Source organism: Panulirus ornatus, chromosome 63 (genome assembly GCF_036320965.1).
Source record: "Panulirus ornatus isolate Po-2019 chromosome 63, ASM3632096v1, whole genome shotgun sequence".
Taxonomy (NCBI): Eukaryota; Metazoa; Arthropoda; class Malacostraca; order Decapoda; family Palinuridae; genus Panulirus; species Panulirus ornatus.
Window position 1 is genome coordinate 29,154,810 of NC_092286.1, and position 17,080 is coordinate 29,171,889.

A 17,080-nucleotide genomic window follows, 5' to 3' on the forward strand; every position below is an offset into this window, starting at 1 on the left:
TCTTTTGTTGGGACCAACAAGCATCTTACTGAACATTTCTTAACAGATTTTGTGAGTTGTTTCGTCTGAAGTTAGTATAGCCATGGTCATCAGTTTCTGTTGGAAATAAAAGTAACTCACAAGTGAGGAAACCTAGGCACATAAAGGGAAGTGATAATGGAGAATAGAAGATTAAAGGAATTACAGATGGCAAAGTAAAATTTGTAACATTGTTATGAGGTTTTAGAATGTATGGGATGATTTTAGACAGAGTGGATTGATAAGGGCTGGAAGTATATAATTCTAGTATTTCAGGATATTACTTTCTGGTTATGTGGTGTGGAGGCATTTTATGTGTGGGGGTTGAGGTATGAATTTTGGTGTTAACTGTATGTAACAAGTTAATGTGGTATAGAGAGCTTGATTGAGAACTGCAGGAATAGTGAGGAAACCTTACTTTATTTTAGCACTTAAGCATTGATTAAGGACATCGATAACTGGAGTGAGAGGCGATATGCACTAGATCTATCCTATATAAGTTGGAATGAAATTAGAAATAATTGAATAGGATTTTTAAAAATATTTTTTTTGCTGTTTCCCATGTTAGTTAGGTAGCATCAGAAACAAAGAAAGACCACATTCACTCATTCATTCTCATGTCGTCATGTGCATTATTTTTCTCACTGGAGTTGTATCATTTGCTTGAGGTGTGCTTGAATGTTATAGAATTTAGTTTACATGAATATGTTCATAAGGACAGCACATATGTATCAAAGTAATTATAGACAAAATGGTAAAACAGTGTTTCTCTAATTATATTGTGTAGGCATCACTGTGACTCGAGACCGTACTGATAGTATTGAGGGCCTTAACCCTTTCTCAGGCACGATTCTTTGCCCATATGAAATTGTAGAATGTTACATTCTTAGAAATTAAAAGTAATGATTTAAGACTGTTTTTATGTGTACATATTTGGTGAGTATTTTGAAGGTTTGTTGAATGTGTTTGATGATAGAGTGGCAGATATAGGGTGTTTTGGTCGAGGTGGTGTGCAAAGTGAGAGGGTTAGGGAAAATGATTTGGTAAACAGAGAAGACGTAGTGAAAGCTTTGCGGAAGATGAAAGCCAGCAAGGCAGCAGGTTTGGATGGTATTGCAGTGGAATTTATAAAAAAAGGGGGTGACTGTATTGTTGACTGGTTGGTAAGGTTATTTAATGTATGTATGACTCATGGTGAGGTGCCTGAGGATTGGTGGAATGCGTGCATAGTGCCATTGTACAAAGGCAAAGGGGATAAGAGTGAGTGCTCAAATTACAGAGGTATAAGTTTGTTGAGTATTCCTGGTAAATTATATGGGAGGGTATTGATTGAGAGGGTGAAGGCATGTACAGAGCATCAGATTGGGGAAGAGCAGTGTGGTTTCAGAAGTGGTAGAGGATGTGTGGATCAGGTGTTTGCTTTGAAGAATGTATGTGAGAAATACTTAGAAAAGCAAATGGATTTGTATGTAGCATTTATGGATCTGGAGAAGGCATATGATAGAGTTGATAGAGATGCTCTGTGGAAGGTATTAAGAATATATGGTGTAGGAGGAAAGTTGTTAGAAGCAGTGAAAAGTTTTTATCGAGGCTGTAAGGCATGTGTACGTGTAGGAAGAGAGGAAAGTGATTGGTTCTCAGTGAATGTAGGTTTGCGGCAGGGGTGTGTGATGTCTCCATGGTTGTTTGATTTGTTTATGGATGGGGTTGTTAGGGAGGTAAATGCAAGAGTTTTGGAAAGAGGGGCAAGTATGAAGTCTGTTAGGGATGAGAGAGCTTGGGAAGTGAGTCAGTTGTTGTTCGCTGATGATACAGCGCTGGTGGCTGATTCATGTGAGAAACTGCAGAAGCTGGTGACTGAGTTTGGAAAAGTGTGTGGAAGAAGAAAGTTAAGAGTAAATGTGAATAAGAGCAAGGTTATTAGGTACAGTAGGGTTGAGGGTCAAGTCAATTGGGAGGTGAGTTTGAATGGAGAAAAACTGGAGGAAGTGAAGTGTTTTAGATATCTGGGAGTGGATCTGTCAGCGGATGGAACCATGTAAGCGGAAGTGGATCATAGGGTGGGGGAGGGGGCGAAAATCCTGGGGGCCTTGAAGAATGTGTGGAAGTCGAGAACATTATCTCGGAAAGCAAAAATGGGTATGTTTGAAGGAATAGTGGTTCCAACAATGTTGTATGGTTGCGAGGCGTGGGCTATGGATAGAGTTGTGCGCAGGAGGATGGATGTGCTGGAAATGAGATGTTTGAGGACAATGTGTGGTGTGAGGTGGTTTGATCGAGTGAGTAACGTAAGGGTAAGAGAGATGTGTGGAAATAAAAAGAGCGTGGTTGAGAGAGCAGAAGAGGGTGTTTTGAAGTGGTTTGGGCACATGGAGAGGATGAGTGAGGAAAGATTGACCAAGAGGATATATGTGTCGGAGGTGGAGGGAACGAGGAGAAGAGGGAGACCAAATTGGAGGTGGAAAGATGGAGTGAAAAAGATTTTGTGTGATCGGGGCCTGAACATGCAGGAGGGGGAAAGGAGGGCAAGGAATAGAGTGAATTGGAGCGATGTGGTATACCGGGGTTGACGTGCTGTCAGTGGATTGAAGCAGGGCATGTGAAGTGTCTGGGGTAAACCATGGAAAGCTGTGTAGGTATGTATATTTGCGTGTGTGGACGTATGTATATACATGTGTATGGGGGGGGGGTTGGGCCATTTCTTTCGTCTGTTTCCTTGCGCTACCTCGCAAACGCGGGAGACAGCGACAAAGTATAATAAATAATAAAATATTTGGTGAACATTTTCATATAAAGAGATGCAGCTTCTCCTGTGCCATTGGTGAACATTTTCATATAAAGAGATGCAGCTTCTCCTGTGCCATCTTTTATTTCTCATCTTTACTGTATTTGCTTCTATGTAGCTCAGCACAAGGGTTTTAACAGTGATTTAGTGCTCATTTTCACTGTATTTGCTACTTCATAGGCCTTCACAAGGGTAGGGGAGAAAGAATTCTACCTCTGTATTCCCTGCATGTCATAGAAGGTGACAAAAGGGGGCAGAAGAAGGGGACTGGAAACCCTCCTCTTGTATTTAATTTCTAAAAGGAAACAGGAGCCAGGCAGGGAGTGCTCATCTTCCAAGAAGGGTCAGACTGGGGTGTCTGATTGTGTGTGGATGTAATCAAGATGAGAAGAAAGGAGAGGTAGATAGTACGTTTGAGGAAAGAAACCTGAATGTTCTGGCTCTGAGTGAAACAGAGTTCAAGGGCAAAGGAGAAGAATGGTTTGGGAATGTCTAGGGAGTAAAGTTAGGAAATGGTATGAGGGCAAGAGCTAAGGTAGGAGGTGGGAGTGTGTGATAGAGTGTAAGGAAGTAAATTTAGATTGATGTGGCTAAAACTGAAAGTGGATGGCAAGAGATGGGTGATTATTGTTGCTTATGCACCTTACCATGAGAAAGATCATGAAAGGCAAGTGTTTTGGGAGCAGCTTAGTGAGTGTCAGCTGTTTTGATGTATGAGACCAGATATAGGTAATGGGTAATTTAGATGTGAGGGTAAGTGATATGGCAGTTTAGGGTATAATTGGAGTGCTGGAGTCTTCTGTGTTTTGAATGGAAATTGTGAGAAGCTAATGGAGTTGTGTGCTGAAAAAAGGACTGGTGATTGGGAATATTTGGATTGAAAAGAGAGATATACAGAAGTATACATTATGTGAGTAAGAGAGATGGTCAGTGGGCATTATTAGATTTCATATTAATTGATAGGCATGTAAGAGAAAGACTTTTGGATGTTAATGTGTTGAGAGGGGCAGCTGATGGGATGTCTGATCACTGTCTTGTAGAGGCGAGGGTGATGATTTGTAGAGGTTTTTGAAAAAGAGGAGACAATGTCAGGAAAAAGAGAGTGGTGAAAGTGAGCTTGGAGAGGAGACATGTGGAGAAATTGATTGTAAAATGGCAGAAGGTGAAAGCAAATGAAGTCAGGGGAGTTAGTGAGGAATGGAATGACATGCAAGAGATGCATGTGGCAGGGGGGAGGCTGGGTGTGTGCATGTATGTAATGATGTTTTTTGCTGGTTTAGGAAGAGAATAGGCTGTTGTATATTCATGCGTGCTTTGAGTGTCTATGGGAACCACAGCATTACAGTTAAGGTCTTTCATAACAAGCTTCCCAGGACTGCTTTACCTTGTGCAGTACTTATGTTAATGGTTTCTTTTATTCAACCTTATGATGTTATCTAAATGCTCCTCTAGTGCTTTCGCTGTGTCTTCGTTCTATTCCCTTTAGACCAGAGTGGTGGATTTGTATGTTTTTCTTTTCCAGCCATTTTGAGTATGTTGAATTTGGTTGCCTCCATCTGCATTATGTGGGTGTGTAATGTCATTGCTCTAGCACTCCTTAACATGAGTATTTCAGAATTGTCACAGCACAACACTGATTGAGTACTCGACATTACTCCAGTGCAGTAACACATTTTGAACAGCATTTGGGTGATTTAACTCTTTTCAGGTTGTATTTTAGATTTAAGATACAAAGAGTTGATTTGACTGAATGCATAATTTTAGATTTTGTAACAATATGAAAAGTCAATCATGCCTTATCAACTTTTTATGTAATGTGTTTTCTTATGATTATTGTGATTATGATTCTTATTTGTACTTTCAGTAATCTCCAATCCATACGATCAAGAAACTATAATTCTGTGAATTGCAAATTAGAACCAACAAGCAGATGTGCTCCTGAAGTGAAAAAAGCAGCTAGTATTGACCAGTCGCAACTCAATGGCCCCATGACTTCAGGGTAAGTGAGATAGATATGACTTCATGGATTTATTTCAATACTCTTTTCTTTTTTTATTCTTGCATATCTTGTATTATTATTATTATTATTTTTCATTTATTATACTTAATCACTGTCTCTCGTGTCACTGAGGTAGCACAAGGAAACAGACGAGGAATGGCCCAACCAACCCACATACACATGTATGTACATAAACGCACATATACGTGCATATTCATTTCAACATATACTTACATATACATGCACAGACTTATACATATATTCACACGTACATATTCATACTTGCTGCCTTCATCCAATCCCGTCACCACCCCTCCACTCAGGAAATTGGCCCCACACACACACACACACACACAGCGAGGTAGCGCCAGGAAAAGACAAAAAAGGCCACATTCGCTCACACTCAATCTCTAGCTTTCATGTGTAATGCACTGAAACCACAGCTCCCTTTCCACATCCAGGCTCTGCAGACCTTTTTCCTTTGTGGTTTGAACACTCGCCTTTATCCCTCATGCTTTTACACGGTGGCTTTTTTTTCCCTTTTTTTTGACACAGTGGCACTATACATGCATTTCATTTTACCAATCCTGCCATGATCCATACATATTTTGAAAGTCCTCTCTAACCAGTCAGCGATACGGTCACTCCCTTTTTCAAGAAATCTGCAATTCGATACACTCCAGCCACTGTGCCACATTTCATCATATGGAAGGCTTTCACCATCTCTTCTTTCTTCGCCAAACCACTCTTCATGACTCTCTCGCTTTGCTTACCACCCTTACCCAAAAACACTACACCTGCTACCTTATCATCAAACTCATTCATCAATCCTTCAATGAAATACTACTCCAGCTCCTTTTCACTTCATCTTTACCAGTTGCCACATTCTTTTTTTTCTTTTTCTTAAGTTAGCTGAGATGGCACAGGCAACTGAGGTCCTAATCAAAGCCATCTCCTTTACACTTAGCATACACCCTAACCTGAGCCAGGTACCCATTTTATCGACCAACCCCTAGAGGTGGATGAACAGCTGGATTGAGTGTGGACCAACTGCCTCAACCTGGATTCGAACCTATGTGCTTGATCCTATGTGGCTGATTAATGCTTCACAGTCAGGAACGCTGACTGCGAGACATGACATATTTTAAGTAAGGACATGCACGTAGGATGTGATAAATGTTGATCATGTGAGGAATAACAGTATCTGAGGTAGGCATTTTAGTAAGCAAAGTATGATTGAGAGGGTTGACCAGGGCATAGAGGTGAATGGTCCAGGCATATAGAATGAACGAATGATGAAAGACTGATTAGATGGGCTAAGGAGGATGGTGAAGGTAGGAAGGAGATTGAATGATGGATTGGAGGCAGGTTTTACGTATAGGAGCATAAGTATTGGGATGATGAGAGGCATGCATTAAATGAAATGAATTAGGATTACTGTTATATATAGGGGGTGATGTACTGTGAGTGGGCTATTCAGGGTGTATGATTTGGTCGAGATATGCCATGAAGTAGTCTGATGTTTGGCTGTGGATTTTTGCCTTTGGTTTTGGTATATTCTTCATGACAGTCAGAGACTGGATGGGTGCAAATAAGGCCATCACTGTATATGTTTTTTATTGCTGCTACTTCGCTTGAATGGGAATGGTGATTTGAAATAAAGATATGATTTGACAAATTTGCCCTTTAAATTGTTTATACTAATACTGTGGTTAATGAAACATAGCAGTTGTAAAGGCATTTGTCTCAGCATGTATTTTGAAGCTTCTCTGAATTGTCAAATTGTGCTGTATTTTGTATTCTGTTGTTTTTGAAAACATGAGTGTACTGCTTTTTCTCACCAGGTTTCACATATCTGATTGTGATTTTTATTTATATGTTGGATGATAATTTTCTAATCTACACCTACTTGCAGAGTGAATGCTGCAGAAATAGCTGAGTTGCGGAACTTGATGATGACTTGTGTCAACTTAAACAGAGAGCAAAACAAAGAAGCAATGTCACAGACTCGCACACTTATTAGCAAACTCGACAAAGCAATTCAGCAGGTTAACCAGCTTGCCAAACAGTAAGCTGCAATTGAACAGAGCTTTTTATCATACTTTGACATTCATCATGGAGAACACCTTTTCCAAAAAAATTCAGTCTCTGATTGATTATATGTGTATTGTATTTTTAAGTTTCAATATCATAGGTAAATTAAATGTTTTCTTTCCAAATTTAGGGTTGAAGAAGTTAAGTCGGCACAGTCACAGGTCCAGATGGAACTTCCTCGTGTTGTGGCTGCATCACTCAGGCCTGTAGTTGAAGCCACGCTGAGAAATGAATTACATACTATAGTATTACCCGGTAAGTTTCTGTACTTCAGTACAGCCTGTATTAAAGGAATTGCAAGTTTGGTTTGATGTCATAAATTGAAAGATGCAGTGTTGCTATAATGACTCTAATTGCTAGCCAGGAAATTTTGGCTGTTAGCATTCATTCAGGCCCAGTTAGATTGAAATTGGAGGAAATTTTTTTTTTATATTATTTATGATAGTTACTAATATTCCACCATCTTATTCAGCATTTATGGGGCGTTACTGTACTTCTCACCAGTTGGTGGTATTGGTTACTCTTAACCCATCAGAGTATGTCCAAATTATTCATTCATTCAGGCATTTGTTGTTTGAGATTAGTCGTTTCTTATGCAGTATTTCGGTAACTTATCATTAAGAATCTTCGTGTTACTAGACTCTGCATGATCAAGATTATACCATGTGTGGGAGTTACTAGACTCTACTTGATCAAGATTATACCATGAGTGAAAAGTTTGCCAAATTAAGATACACCAGAGGTGTAAAGCCTGCCTGATCAAGAGTATACCACGAGTGAATAGTTGTCTTTTGTGAAAATGTTGTCAGGAGTATAGTCCTGTCAAAGAACGTCTCACTACAAAGGAGATGAATATCCCTGCTGCTGGAAGTAATACACCCTTGGACTGCAGGAAGGTCAGGAAAGAGATCATAGGTAATAACAGGACCCTCTCCTAGAAATAGGTCTTGGGGGTAATTATGAATAGATATGAAGAATTTCAGAAGCTTTGCTGATGAGCAAGTACCAGTGCATCAGCAGCATGAGTGAAAAGTTTACAGACTATTTGTTCAGTCTGATAACTTCACTCAGTGCTTCATTGGATTAGCCCTGTATCGATGAAATGATGCTCATCCTTAATGCAGTTTTTTAGCCATGGAATTGATTGTTAAGTTTTCGATGACTTCCTACAGTTGTTTATGCCTCTTCTGCACGAAGCAGGATGTGGAATAGGATTAGTTTTGGTAAACATGGCTGCTTTGGAACATTACTGAAGGAGGGTGCTCATTATTCTTTGGTGTCTTTTATAGAGATGAAACCTTTATGACTGCTTCTTGCAGGTTTATTACATTTTGATAGCACATGGAAATTGATAACTTGAATGCTTGCTATTCATAATTCGTTATCTGTCTTATGGTGGTTTCCTTTGAATTCCTTATATTATGTTAATGTTCACACTTTTGCTAACCACATGTTACCAGACTCTCCTGCATGAGGTTACACTGCAATGGAAATTTATCTAAAATGAGGTTATATGATTGTTATTTGGAAAAAGGAGTACAATCTTGTTGATAAACTTTTCACTCCAAATGAGTCCACCATTTCCCTTCTGATTATAGCACATCCTTGAAGCTGCTGAAATTGTTGGGTAACCTCACTGGCAGATTGGCAGAGACTCATGCCTGTGTAAAAACGTAGTAACCCACTATGCATTGATTTTACTATAGTTTTTGTTGGCAACACATGAGTATTTTAGTATCTTGATGAAGGTATCATGTGGCAAATTTATAGATTTCTTTTTCGGAGTAAAGCATAGCTACCATCCCTTCAAGACCTCAGGGCATTAAGTTTGGTCAATACCTGAAATTTTTTTTTAAGCAAGCATAGTATGATTTCAGAATTTTAAGTTCAGGATGTACATAAATCTTTTTTAGTGCTCCTTATGTATATCATATATACAGTTGTTGGGATAAGAATTGTTTATGTTAGGTAAAGTAGGTCGTATATTACTGGGAGGTATATTATTGTTAGTACCTGCCTGGGTATCAGAAGAGATCATGGTGTGGCTGTGTAGTGAGCCAGTGCTTCAATGGTTGTCATGTTACACTTCTTTGGCCTAGGTAGCTGTTGTTTCTTTCTGCTTCATCCACACGTGGACTTATGGCATTCTATTTACAAATGTACATTCTCTCCTTGTCACACATAACACTTGGCATCTCTTAACTCACACAGCTCGTTCTTCATGTGGTGAGTGCTGTGTATTAGCCATGCCTTTTGGTAAAATGGTAGGAGTAATAGATAGAAGTAGTGGGTGGGGACATGAGCTAGATGTGGTTGATAGGTACATTAGGTAGGAGCATTAAGCAGAAGTAGTAGGTTGAAACATTAGGTAGACACAGTAGATAGGAGCTTCAGTCAACACTGCGCTAGAGTTGCCCTCTGCCTGTGCTCTTTCCTATTTTTTCTTGTGCAAGTTCTTTAGAGTGCTAACCCTGTTTTGTGTGGACAGTGTGTGGCCCAAATTCCACACCCCATTGAGTCTTAAAGGAGTTTGCCTCTGAGATAGCTTTGATCCTTCCTCGCCTATTTTGTCTGTCTAAAACCCAAACCTTTCCATCTTAGAAGTGTGCTTTAATGTATTCCATCCTTATCCTTTTTGGCATGCGCTTTTTTTTTGTTTTTCTTTCCCGTGTGCATTTTTTTTTGTGTAGGTGCTCAATAAATATGAAAACCATAATTTTTTCAGATGAATTAAGACTTCTGTAGTTGGGAAAATAACATTATTTACTGGAATGGCTAATCATTCCTAAGTACGGGCAGCAGGGGCGATGTGGTTTATGCTATGTTTGAGGAGTCCCAAGATGCAGCATGTGACCATCCACTTTTGGTCACTAGTGGATTACAGAAAACTTCTGGCAGCACCAGTGACTCATTCTCTCTTTGGACTGCCTTCTGTGGTCAGCCGATAGAACCTACTACACAGAAAGAATTCAACTAGTAATGAGAAATTATGTGTGTAGATTGGTGCCAGTAGTACCCTGCTATGTTAGGTCCCAAATAATGCTCATAGCATTGATAAGGTAAAGAAAGGAGAGTAGTCCAACCCCACCAACTATTGCTTCACTGCTCTGACTTCTGCTGTCTTTTGTCTTTGAAGCTCTTCATCATTCCTGTTTGCTCAAACACTTGGAATCCCATTTCCTGCTTTTTGATGACTGTTATGGCTTTTGTAATGCAAAGTCTACTGGTGATCTACTTGGATCCTCTTCTCCTAGGGATTGTGGTGACTTGTCCTTCACACCTCCAAAGCATTTGACAGGATTTGGCAAAAGTCTTTTCTTTCTGAACATCTTTTGTTTTTTTCAACCTTTTTTTCTTGCCTTTCCATATATTACTTTTCTTTAAAGCTTTGGGTGGGATGACTCTCCCATTTGCTTGTGATTCAGGGTTGGCAATGCTGCCTTTAACTTTTTCTGTTCCTCTGTCAGGAATATGAAGTACTCGAGTAGTACTCTCAAGCATATGCAGTGAGACGTATATCACTTTTAGAAGTGTTTTTGGCTTAAATAATCATGATTATTGAAGGTTTCCATCTGCAATATCTTTTTATCTTATGAGTGTCTCATCTTCAAAAACCATAATGTAATGTGAGTATGCAGACTTTGTATTGGCCTCCTTAACATCCCCATATTGATTATGAACTGGCCTTGACATATCCATATTGACTGAACAGTATATGAACAATGTTTAGGCTGTAGCACCTGCTAACAATGCATGGGATACCACTAACATCGTTAGTGCTGTGTATATCACCTTGAGGCAGAGGTGACTGATTCAGGAATTGAAATTTTATGCACAAAGTGGAGAAGTGAATGCAAAATTTCTCATTGTCTGCATATGCGTCATGGAGCACATAGAGGATTAAGATTTGGCCTGCATCTTTAGTTTTTTAATGTGAAAAGCTTATGTACATAGTAATAAAATGTTTATACATTGTAATACTCTAGTAAATAGGACTGTGTACTGAGATTGTTATCTATGTACTAAGATTATCTTCATTTTGGTTATACATTGTTGAAAGTATTAGTAATGCTTTCATCAAATACTGTGTCAAAATGTTTGATGATAATTAATCATGTTCCAACAGGAGTCATGAAGAGCCTGGAGCCCGTAGAGTCACGTGTATCCCAAGAGATTCATGGGCTGCTGAAGACCACAGAAGGTCAAGTTATAGATGCTGTAAACAAAGTTATTCATTCAAGAGTGAGTATCAGGTTTAACAGAAGAAGGATCCATGATGGGAGTGTTCATCATCCTCATAGTCTCAGGCTGGGGTGTCTGAATGTGTTTTGATGTAACCTAGATGAGAAGAAAGGAGAGATAGGTAGTATGAGGAAAGAAACCTGAATATTCTGGCTCTGAGTAAAACAAAGCTCAAGGGTAAAGGGGAGGAATGGTTTGGAAAAGTCTTAGGAGCAAAGTCAGGGGTTGGTGTGATAGGACAAGAGCTGAGGAAGGAGTAACACTACTGCTGAAGCAGGATTTTTGGGTGTATGTGAAAATGTTTAAGGAGTGAACTCTAGATTGATTTGGGTACAAATGAAAGTGTAAGGTGAAGATGAATGATTATTAATGCTTATGCACTTGGCCATAGGAAAGGTCATGAGAGGCAAGTGTTTTGGGAGTAGTTGAGTGAGCATGTCATCAGTTTTGATGCAAGAGACTGGGTATTAGTGATGGGTGATATGAATGTGAAGTTGTGTAATGTGGCAGTTGAGGGTATGACTGGTGGGCATGGGATATTCAGTAAAGTGATTGTAAATGGTAATCAGCTTGGGGCCTTCTGTGCAGAAAAAGGACTAGTGATTGGAAATATCTGGTTTAAAAGAAGTGACATACACGAGTTTAAGTATCTGAGTAGGAAAGATCATTAGTGGGCATTATTGGATTACACATTAATTGGTAAATGTATGAAAGAGACTTTTGGATGTAAATGTACTTAGATAAGCAGTTTGTAGTATGTCTGGTCATTTCATTATGGAGACAAGGGTGAAGATTTATTGAGGTTTTAGCAAAAGAATAAACATTATGGGTGAGAAGAGTGTAAGTGAGCTTGGAATTGACACTTGTGTGAAGAAATACTTGGAGAGATTGAGTGTAGAAGGGCAAAAGGTGAGAGTAAATCAAGCCAAGGAAATAGATGAGGAAGCATTGATGACATGTGTGAGAGATGCATGTGGCATGTAAAAGGTGGGAGGTGGGCAAATTATAAAAAGTAGTGAGTGGTGCGATGAAGCAGTAAAGTTGCTTGTGAAAGAGAGAAAAGGCGTTTAGATGGTATCCCTGGGGATAGTGGAGAAAGAATACTTCCTACACGTTCCTCAAGTGTCGTAGAAGGCAACTAAAGGGGACGGGAGCGGGGGGGCTGGAAACCCTCCCCACCTTATATTTTAACTTTCTAAAAGGGGAAACAGAAGAAGGAGTCACACGGGGAGTGCTCATCCTCCTCGAAGGCTCAGATTGGGGTGTCTAAATGTGTGTGCATGTAACCAAGATGAGAAAAAAAGAGAGATAGGTAGTATGTTTGAGGAAAGGAACCTGGATGTTTTGGCTCTGAGTGAAACGAAGCTCAAGGGTAAAAGGGAAGAGTGGTTTGGGAATGTCTTAGGAGTAAAGTCAGGGGTTAGTGAGAGGGCAAGAGCAAGGGAAGGAGTAGCACTACTCCTGAAACAGGAGTGGTGGGAGTATGTGGTAGAGTGTAAGAAAGTAAACTCTGGATTGATATGGGTAAAACTGAAAGTTGATGGAGAGTGGGTTATTGGTGCATATGCACCTGGGCATGAGAAGAAAGATAATGAGAGGCAAGTGTTTTGGGAGCAGCTGAGTTAGTGTGTTAGTAGTTTTGATGCACGAGACCAGGTTATAGTGATGGGTGATTTGAATGCAAAGGTGAGTAATGTGGCAGTTGAGGGAACAATTGGTGTACATGGGGTGTTCAGTGTTGTAAATGGAAATAGTGAAGAGCTTGTAGATTTATGTGCTGAAAAAGGACTGGTGATTGGGAATACCTGGTTTAAAAAGAGAGATATATATAAGTATACTTATGTAAGTAGGAGAGATGGCCAGAGAGCGTTATTGGATTACGTGTTAATTGATGGGCGCACGAAAGAGAGACTTTTGGATGTTAATGTGCTGAGAGGTGCAACTGGAGGGATGTCTGATCATTATCTTGTGGAGGCGAAGGTGAAGATTTGTAGAGGTTTTCAGAAAAGAAGAGAGAATGTTAGGGTGAAAAGAGTGGTGAGAGTAAGTGAGCTTGGGAAGGAGACTTGTGTGAGGAAGTACCAGGAGAGACTGAGTTCAGAATGGAAAAAGGTGAGAACAAAGGAGGTAAGGGGAGTAGGGGAGAATGGGATGTATTTAGGGGAGCAGTGATGGCTAGCGCAAAAGATGCTTGTGGCATGAGAAGCGTGGGAGGTGGGCAGATTAGAAAGGGTAGTGAGTGGTGGGATGAAGAAGTAAGATTATTAGTGAAAGAGAAGAGAGAGGCATTTGGACGATTTTTGCAGGGAAAAAATGCAAATGAGTGGGAGATGTATAAAAGAAAGTGGCAGGAGGTCAAGAGAAAGGTGCAAGAGGTGAAAAAGAGGGCAAATGAGAGTTGGGATGAGAGAGTATCATTAGATTTTTGGGAGAATAAAAAGATGTTTTGGAAGGCGGTAAATAACGTTCTTAAGACAAGGGCGCAAATGGGAACTTCAGTGAAGGGGGCTAATGGCGATGTGATAACAAGTAGTGGTGATGTGAGAAGGAGATGGAGTGAGTATTTTGAAGGTTTGTTGAATGTGTTTGATGATAGAGTGGCAGATACAGGGTGTGTTGGTTGAGGTGGTTTTCAAAGTGAGAGGGTTAGGGAAAATGATTTGGTAAACCGAGAAGAGGTAGTAAAAGCTTTGCGGAAGATGAAAACCGGCAAGGCAGCAGGTTTGGATGGTATTGCAGTGGAATTTATTAAAAAAGGGGTGACTGTATTGTTGACTGGTTGGTAAGGTTATTTAGTGTATGTATGTCTCATGGTGAGGTGCTGAGGATTGGCGGAATGCTTGCATAGTGCCATTGTACAAAGGCAAAGGGGATAAAAGTGAGTGCTCAAATTACAGAGGTATAAGTTTGTTGAGTATTCCTGGGAAATTATATGGGAGGATATTGATTGAGAGAGTGAAGGCATGTACAGAGCATGAGATTGGGGAAGAGCAGTGTTGTTTCAGAAGTGGTAGAGGATGTATGGATCAGGTGTTTGCTTTGAAGAATGTATGTGAGACATACTTAGAAAAGGAAATGGATTTGTATGTAGCATTTATGGATCTGGAGAAGGCATATGATAGGGTTGATAGAGATGCTCTGTGGAAAGTATTAAGAATATATGGTGTAGGAGGCAAGTTGTTAGAAGCAGTGAAAAGTTTTTATTTAGGATGTAAGGCATGTGTACGTGTAGGAGAGAGGAATGTGATTGGTTCTCAGTGAATGTAGGTTTGTGGCAGGGGTGTCTGATGTCTCCATGGTTGTTTAATTTGTTTTTGGATGGGGTTGTTAGGGAGGTGAATGCAAGAGTTTTGGAAAGATGGGCAAGTATGCAGTCTGTGGTGGATGAGAGAGCATGGGAAGTGAGTCTGTTGTTGTTCTCTGATGATACAGTGCTGGTGGCTGATTCGTGTGAGAAACTGCAGATGCTGGTGACTGAGCTTTGTAAAGTGTGTGAAAGAAGAAAGCTGAGAGTAAATGTGAATAAGAGCAAGGTTATTAGGTACAGTAGGGTTGAGGGACAAGTCAACTGGGAGGTAATTTTGAATGGAGAAAAACTGGAGGAAGTGAAGTGTTTTAGATATCTGGGAGTGGATTTGGCAGCGGATGGGACCATGGAAGCGGAAGTGAATGATAGGGTGGGGGAGGGGGCGAAAGCTCTGGGAGCGTTGAAGAATGTGTGGAAGTCGAGAACATTATCTCGGAAAGCAAAAATGGGTATGTTTGAGGGAATAGTGGTTCCAACAATGTTATATGGTTGCGAGGCATGGGCTAAGGATAGAGTTGTGTGCAGGAGGGTGGATGTGCTGGAAATGAGATGTTTGAGGACAATATGTGGTGTGAGGTGGTTTGATCGAGTAAGTAATGATAGGGTAAGAGAGATGTGTGGTAATAAAAAGAGTGTGGTTGAGAGAGCAGAAGAGGGTGTTTTGAAATGGTTTGGTCACATAGAGAGAATGAGTGAGGAAAGATTGACCAAGAGGATATATGTGTCAGAGGTGGAGGGAACGAGAAAAAGTGGGAGACCAAATTGGATGTGGAAAGATGGAGTGAAAAAGATTTTGAGTGATCGGGTCCTGAACATGCAGGAGGGTGAAAGGCATACAAGGAATAGAGTAAATTGGAACGATGTGGCATACTGGGGACGATGTGCTGTCAGTTGATTGAACCAGGGCATGTGAAGCATCTGGGATAAACCATGGAAAGTTCTGTGGGGCGTGGACGTGGAAAGGGAGCTGTGATTTCGGTGCATTATTACATGACATCTAGAGACTGAGTGTGAACAAATGGGGCCTTTGTTGTCTTTTCCTAGTGCTACCTTGTGCACATTTGGGGGGAGGGGGTTGTTATTTCATGTGTGGCAGGGTGGCGATGGAAATGAATAAGGGCAGACAGTATGAATTATGTACATGTGTATATATGTATATGTCTGTGTGTGTATATGTATGTATACGTTGAAATGTATAGGTATGTATATTTGCGTGTGGACGTGTATGTATATATATGTGGGTGGGTTGGGCCATTTCTTTCGTCTGTTTCCTTGCGCTACCTCGCTAACGTGGGAGACAGCGACAAAGCAAAATATAAATAGATAAATAAATATAAGATGATTGGGAATACCTGGTTTAAAAAGCGAGATATACATAAGTATACTTATGTAAGTAGGAGAGATGGCCAGAGAGCGTTATTGGATTACGTGTTAATTGACAGGCGTGCGAAAGAGAGACTTTTGGATGTTAATGTGCTGAGAGGTGCAACTGGAGGGATGTCTGATCATTATCTTGTGGAGGCTAAGGTGAAGATTTGTATGGGTTTTCAGAAAAGAAGAGTGAATGTTGGGGTGAAGAGGGTGGTGAGAGTAAGTGAGCTTGAGAAGGAGACCTGTGTGAGGAAGTACCAGGAGAGACTGAGTACAGAATGGAAAAAGGTGAGAACAATGGAAGTAAGGGGAGTGGGGGAGGAATGGGATGTATTTAGGGAATCAGTGATGGATTGCGCAAAAGATGCTTGTGGCATGAGAAGAGTGGGAGGTGGGTTGATTAGAAAGGGTAGTGAGTGGTGGGATGAAGAAGTAAGAGTATTAGTGAAAGAGAAGAGAGAGGCATTTGGACGATTTTTGCAGGGAAAAAATGAAATTGAGTGGGAGATGTATAAAAGAAAGAGACAGGAGGTCAAGAGAAAGGTGCAAGAGGTGAAAAAAAGGGCAAATGAGAGTTGGGGTGAGAGAGTATCATTAAATTTTAGGGAGAATAAAAAGATGTTCTGGAAGGAGGTAAATCAAGTGCGTAAGACAAGGGAGCAAATGGGAACTTCAGTGAAGGGCGCAAATGGGGAGGTGATAACAAGTAGTGGTGATGTGAGGAGGAGATGGAGTGAGTATTTTGAAGGTTTGTTGAATGTGTTTGATGATAGAGTGGCAGATATAGGGTGTTTTGGTCGAGGTGGTGTGCAAAGTGAGAGGGTTAGGGAAAATGATTTGGTAAACATAGAAGAGTTAGTGAAAGCTTTGCGGAAGATGAAAGCCGGCAAGGCAGCAGGTTTGGATGGTATTGCAGTGGAATTTATTAAAAAAGGGGGTGACTGTATCGTTGACTGGTTGGTAAGGTTATTTAATGTATGTATGACTCATGGTGAGGTGCCTGAGGATTGGCGGAATGCTTGCATAGTGCCATTGTACAAAGGCAAAGGGGATAAGAGTGAGTGCTCAAATTACAGAGGTATAAGTTTGTTGAGTATTCCTGGTAAATTATATGGGAGGGTATTGATTGAGAGGGTGAAGGCATGTACAGAGCATCAGATTGGGGAAGAGCAGTATGGTTTCAGAAGTGGTAGAGGATGTGTGGATCAGGTGTTTGCTTTGAAGAATGTATGTGAGAAATACTTAGAAAAGCAAATGGATTTGT

General features: G+C 40.4%; 1 protein-coding gene across 7 annotated transcripts in view; it reads left to right on the top strand.

Annotated features, from left to right (window-relative positions):
• The window catches only part of LOC139745975 (enhancer of mRNA-decapping protein 4-like), a 188,591-nt gene that overhangs the window by 116,081 nt on the left and 55,430 nt on the right, over window positions 1-17,080 (top strand). For all 7 annotated transcript variants that reach the window (XR_011712036.1, XM_071656723.1, XM_071656721.1 and 4 more), the window contains 4 exons: window positions 4,668-4,802; window positions 6,718-6,870; window positions 7,027-7,151; window positions 11,023-11,138. Coding sequence is in view for 6 of the 7 variants with exons in the window: in XM_071656723.1 (XP_071512824.1) it covers window positions 4,668-4,802; window positions 6,718-6,870; window positions 7,027-7,151; window positions 11,023-11,138 (529 nt within the window). In the remaining variant the exon portion in view is untranslated. The remainder of the gene's footprint in view (window positions 1-4,667; window positions 4,803-6,717; window positions 6,871-7,026; window positions 7,152-11,022; window positions 11,139-17,080) is intronic.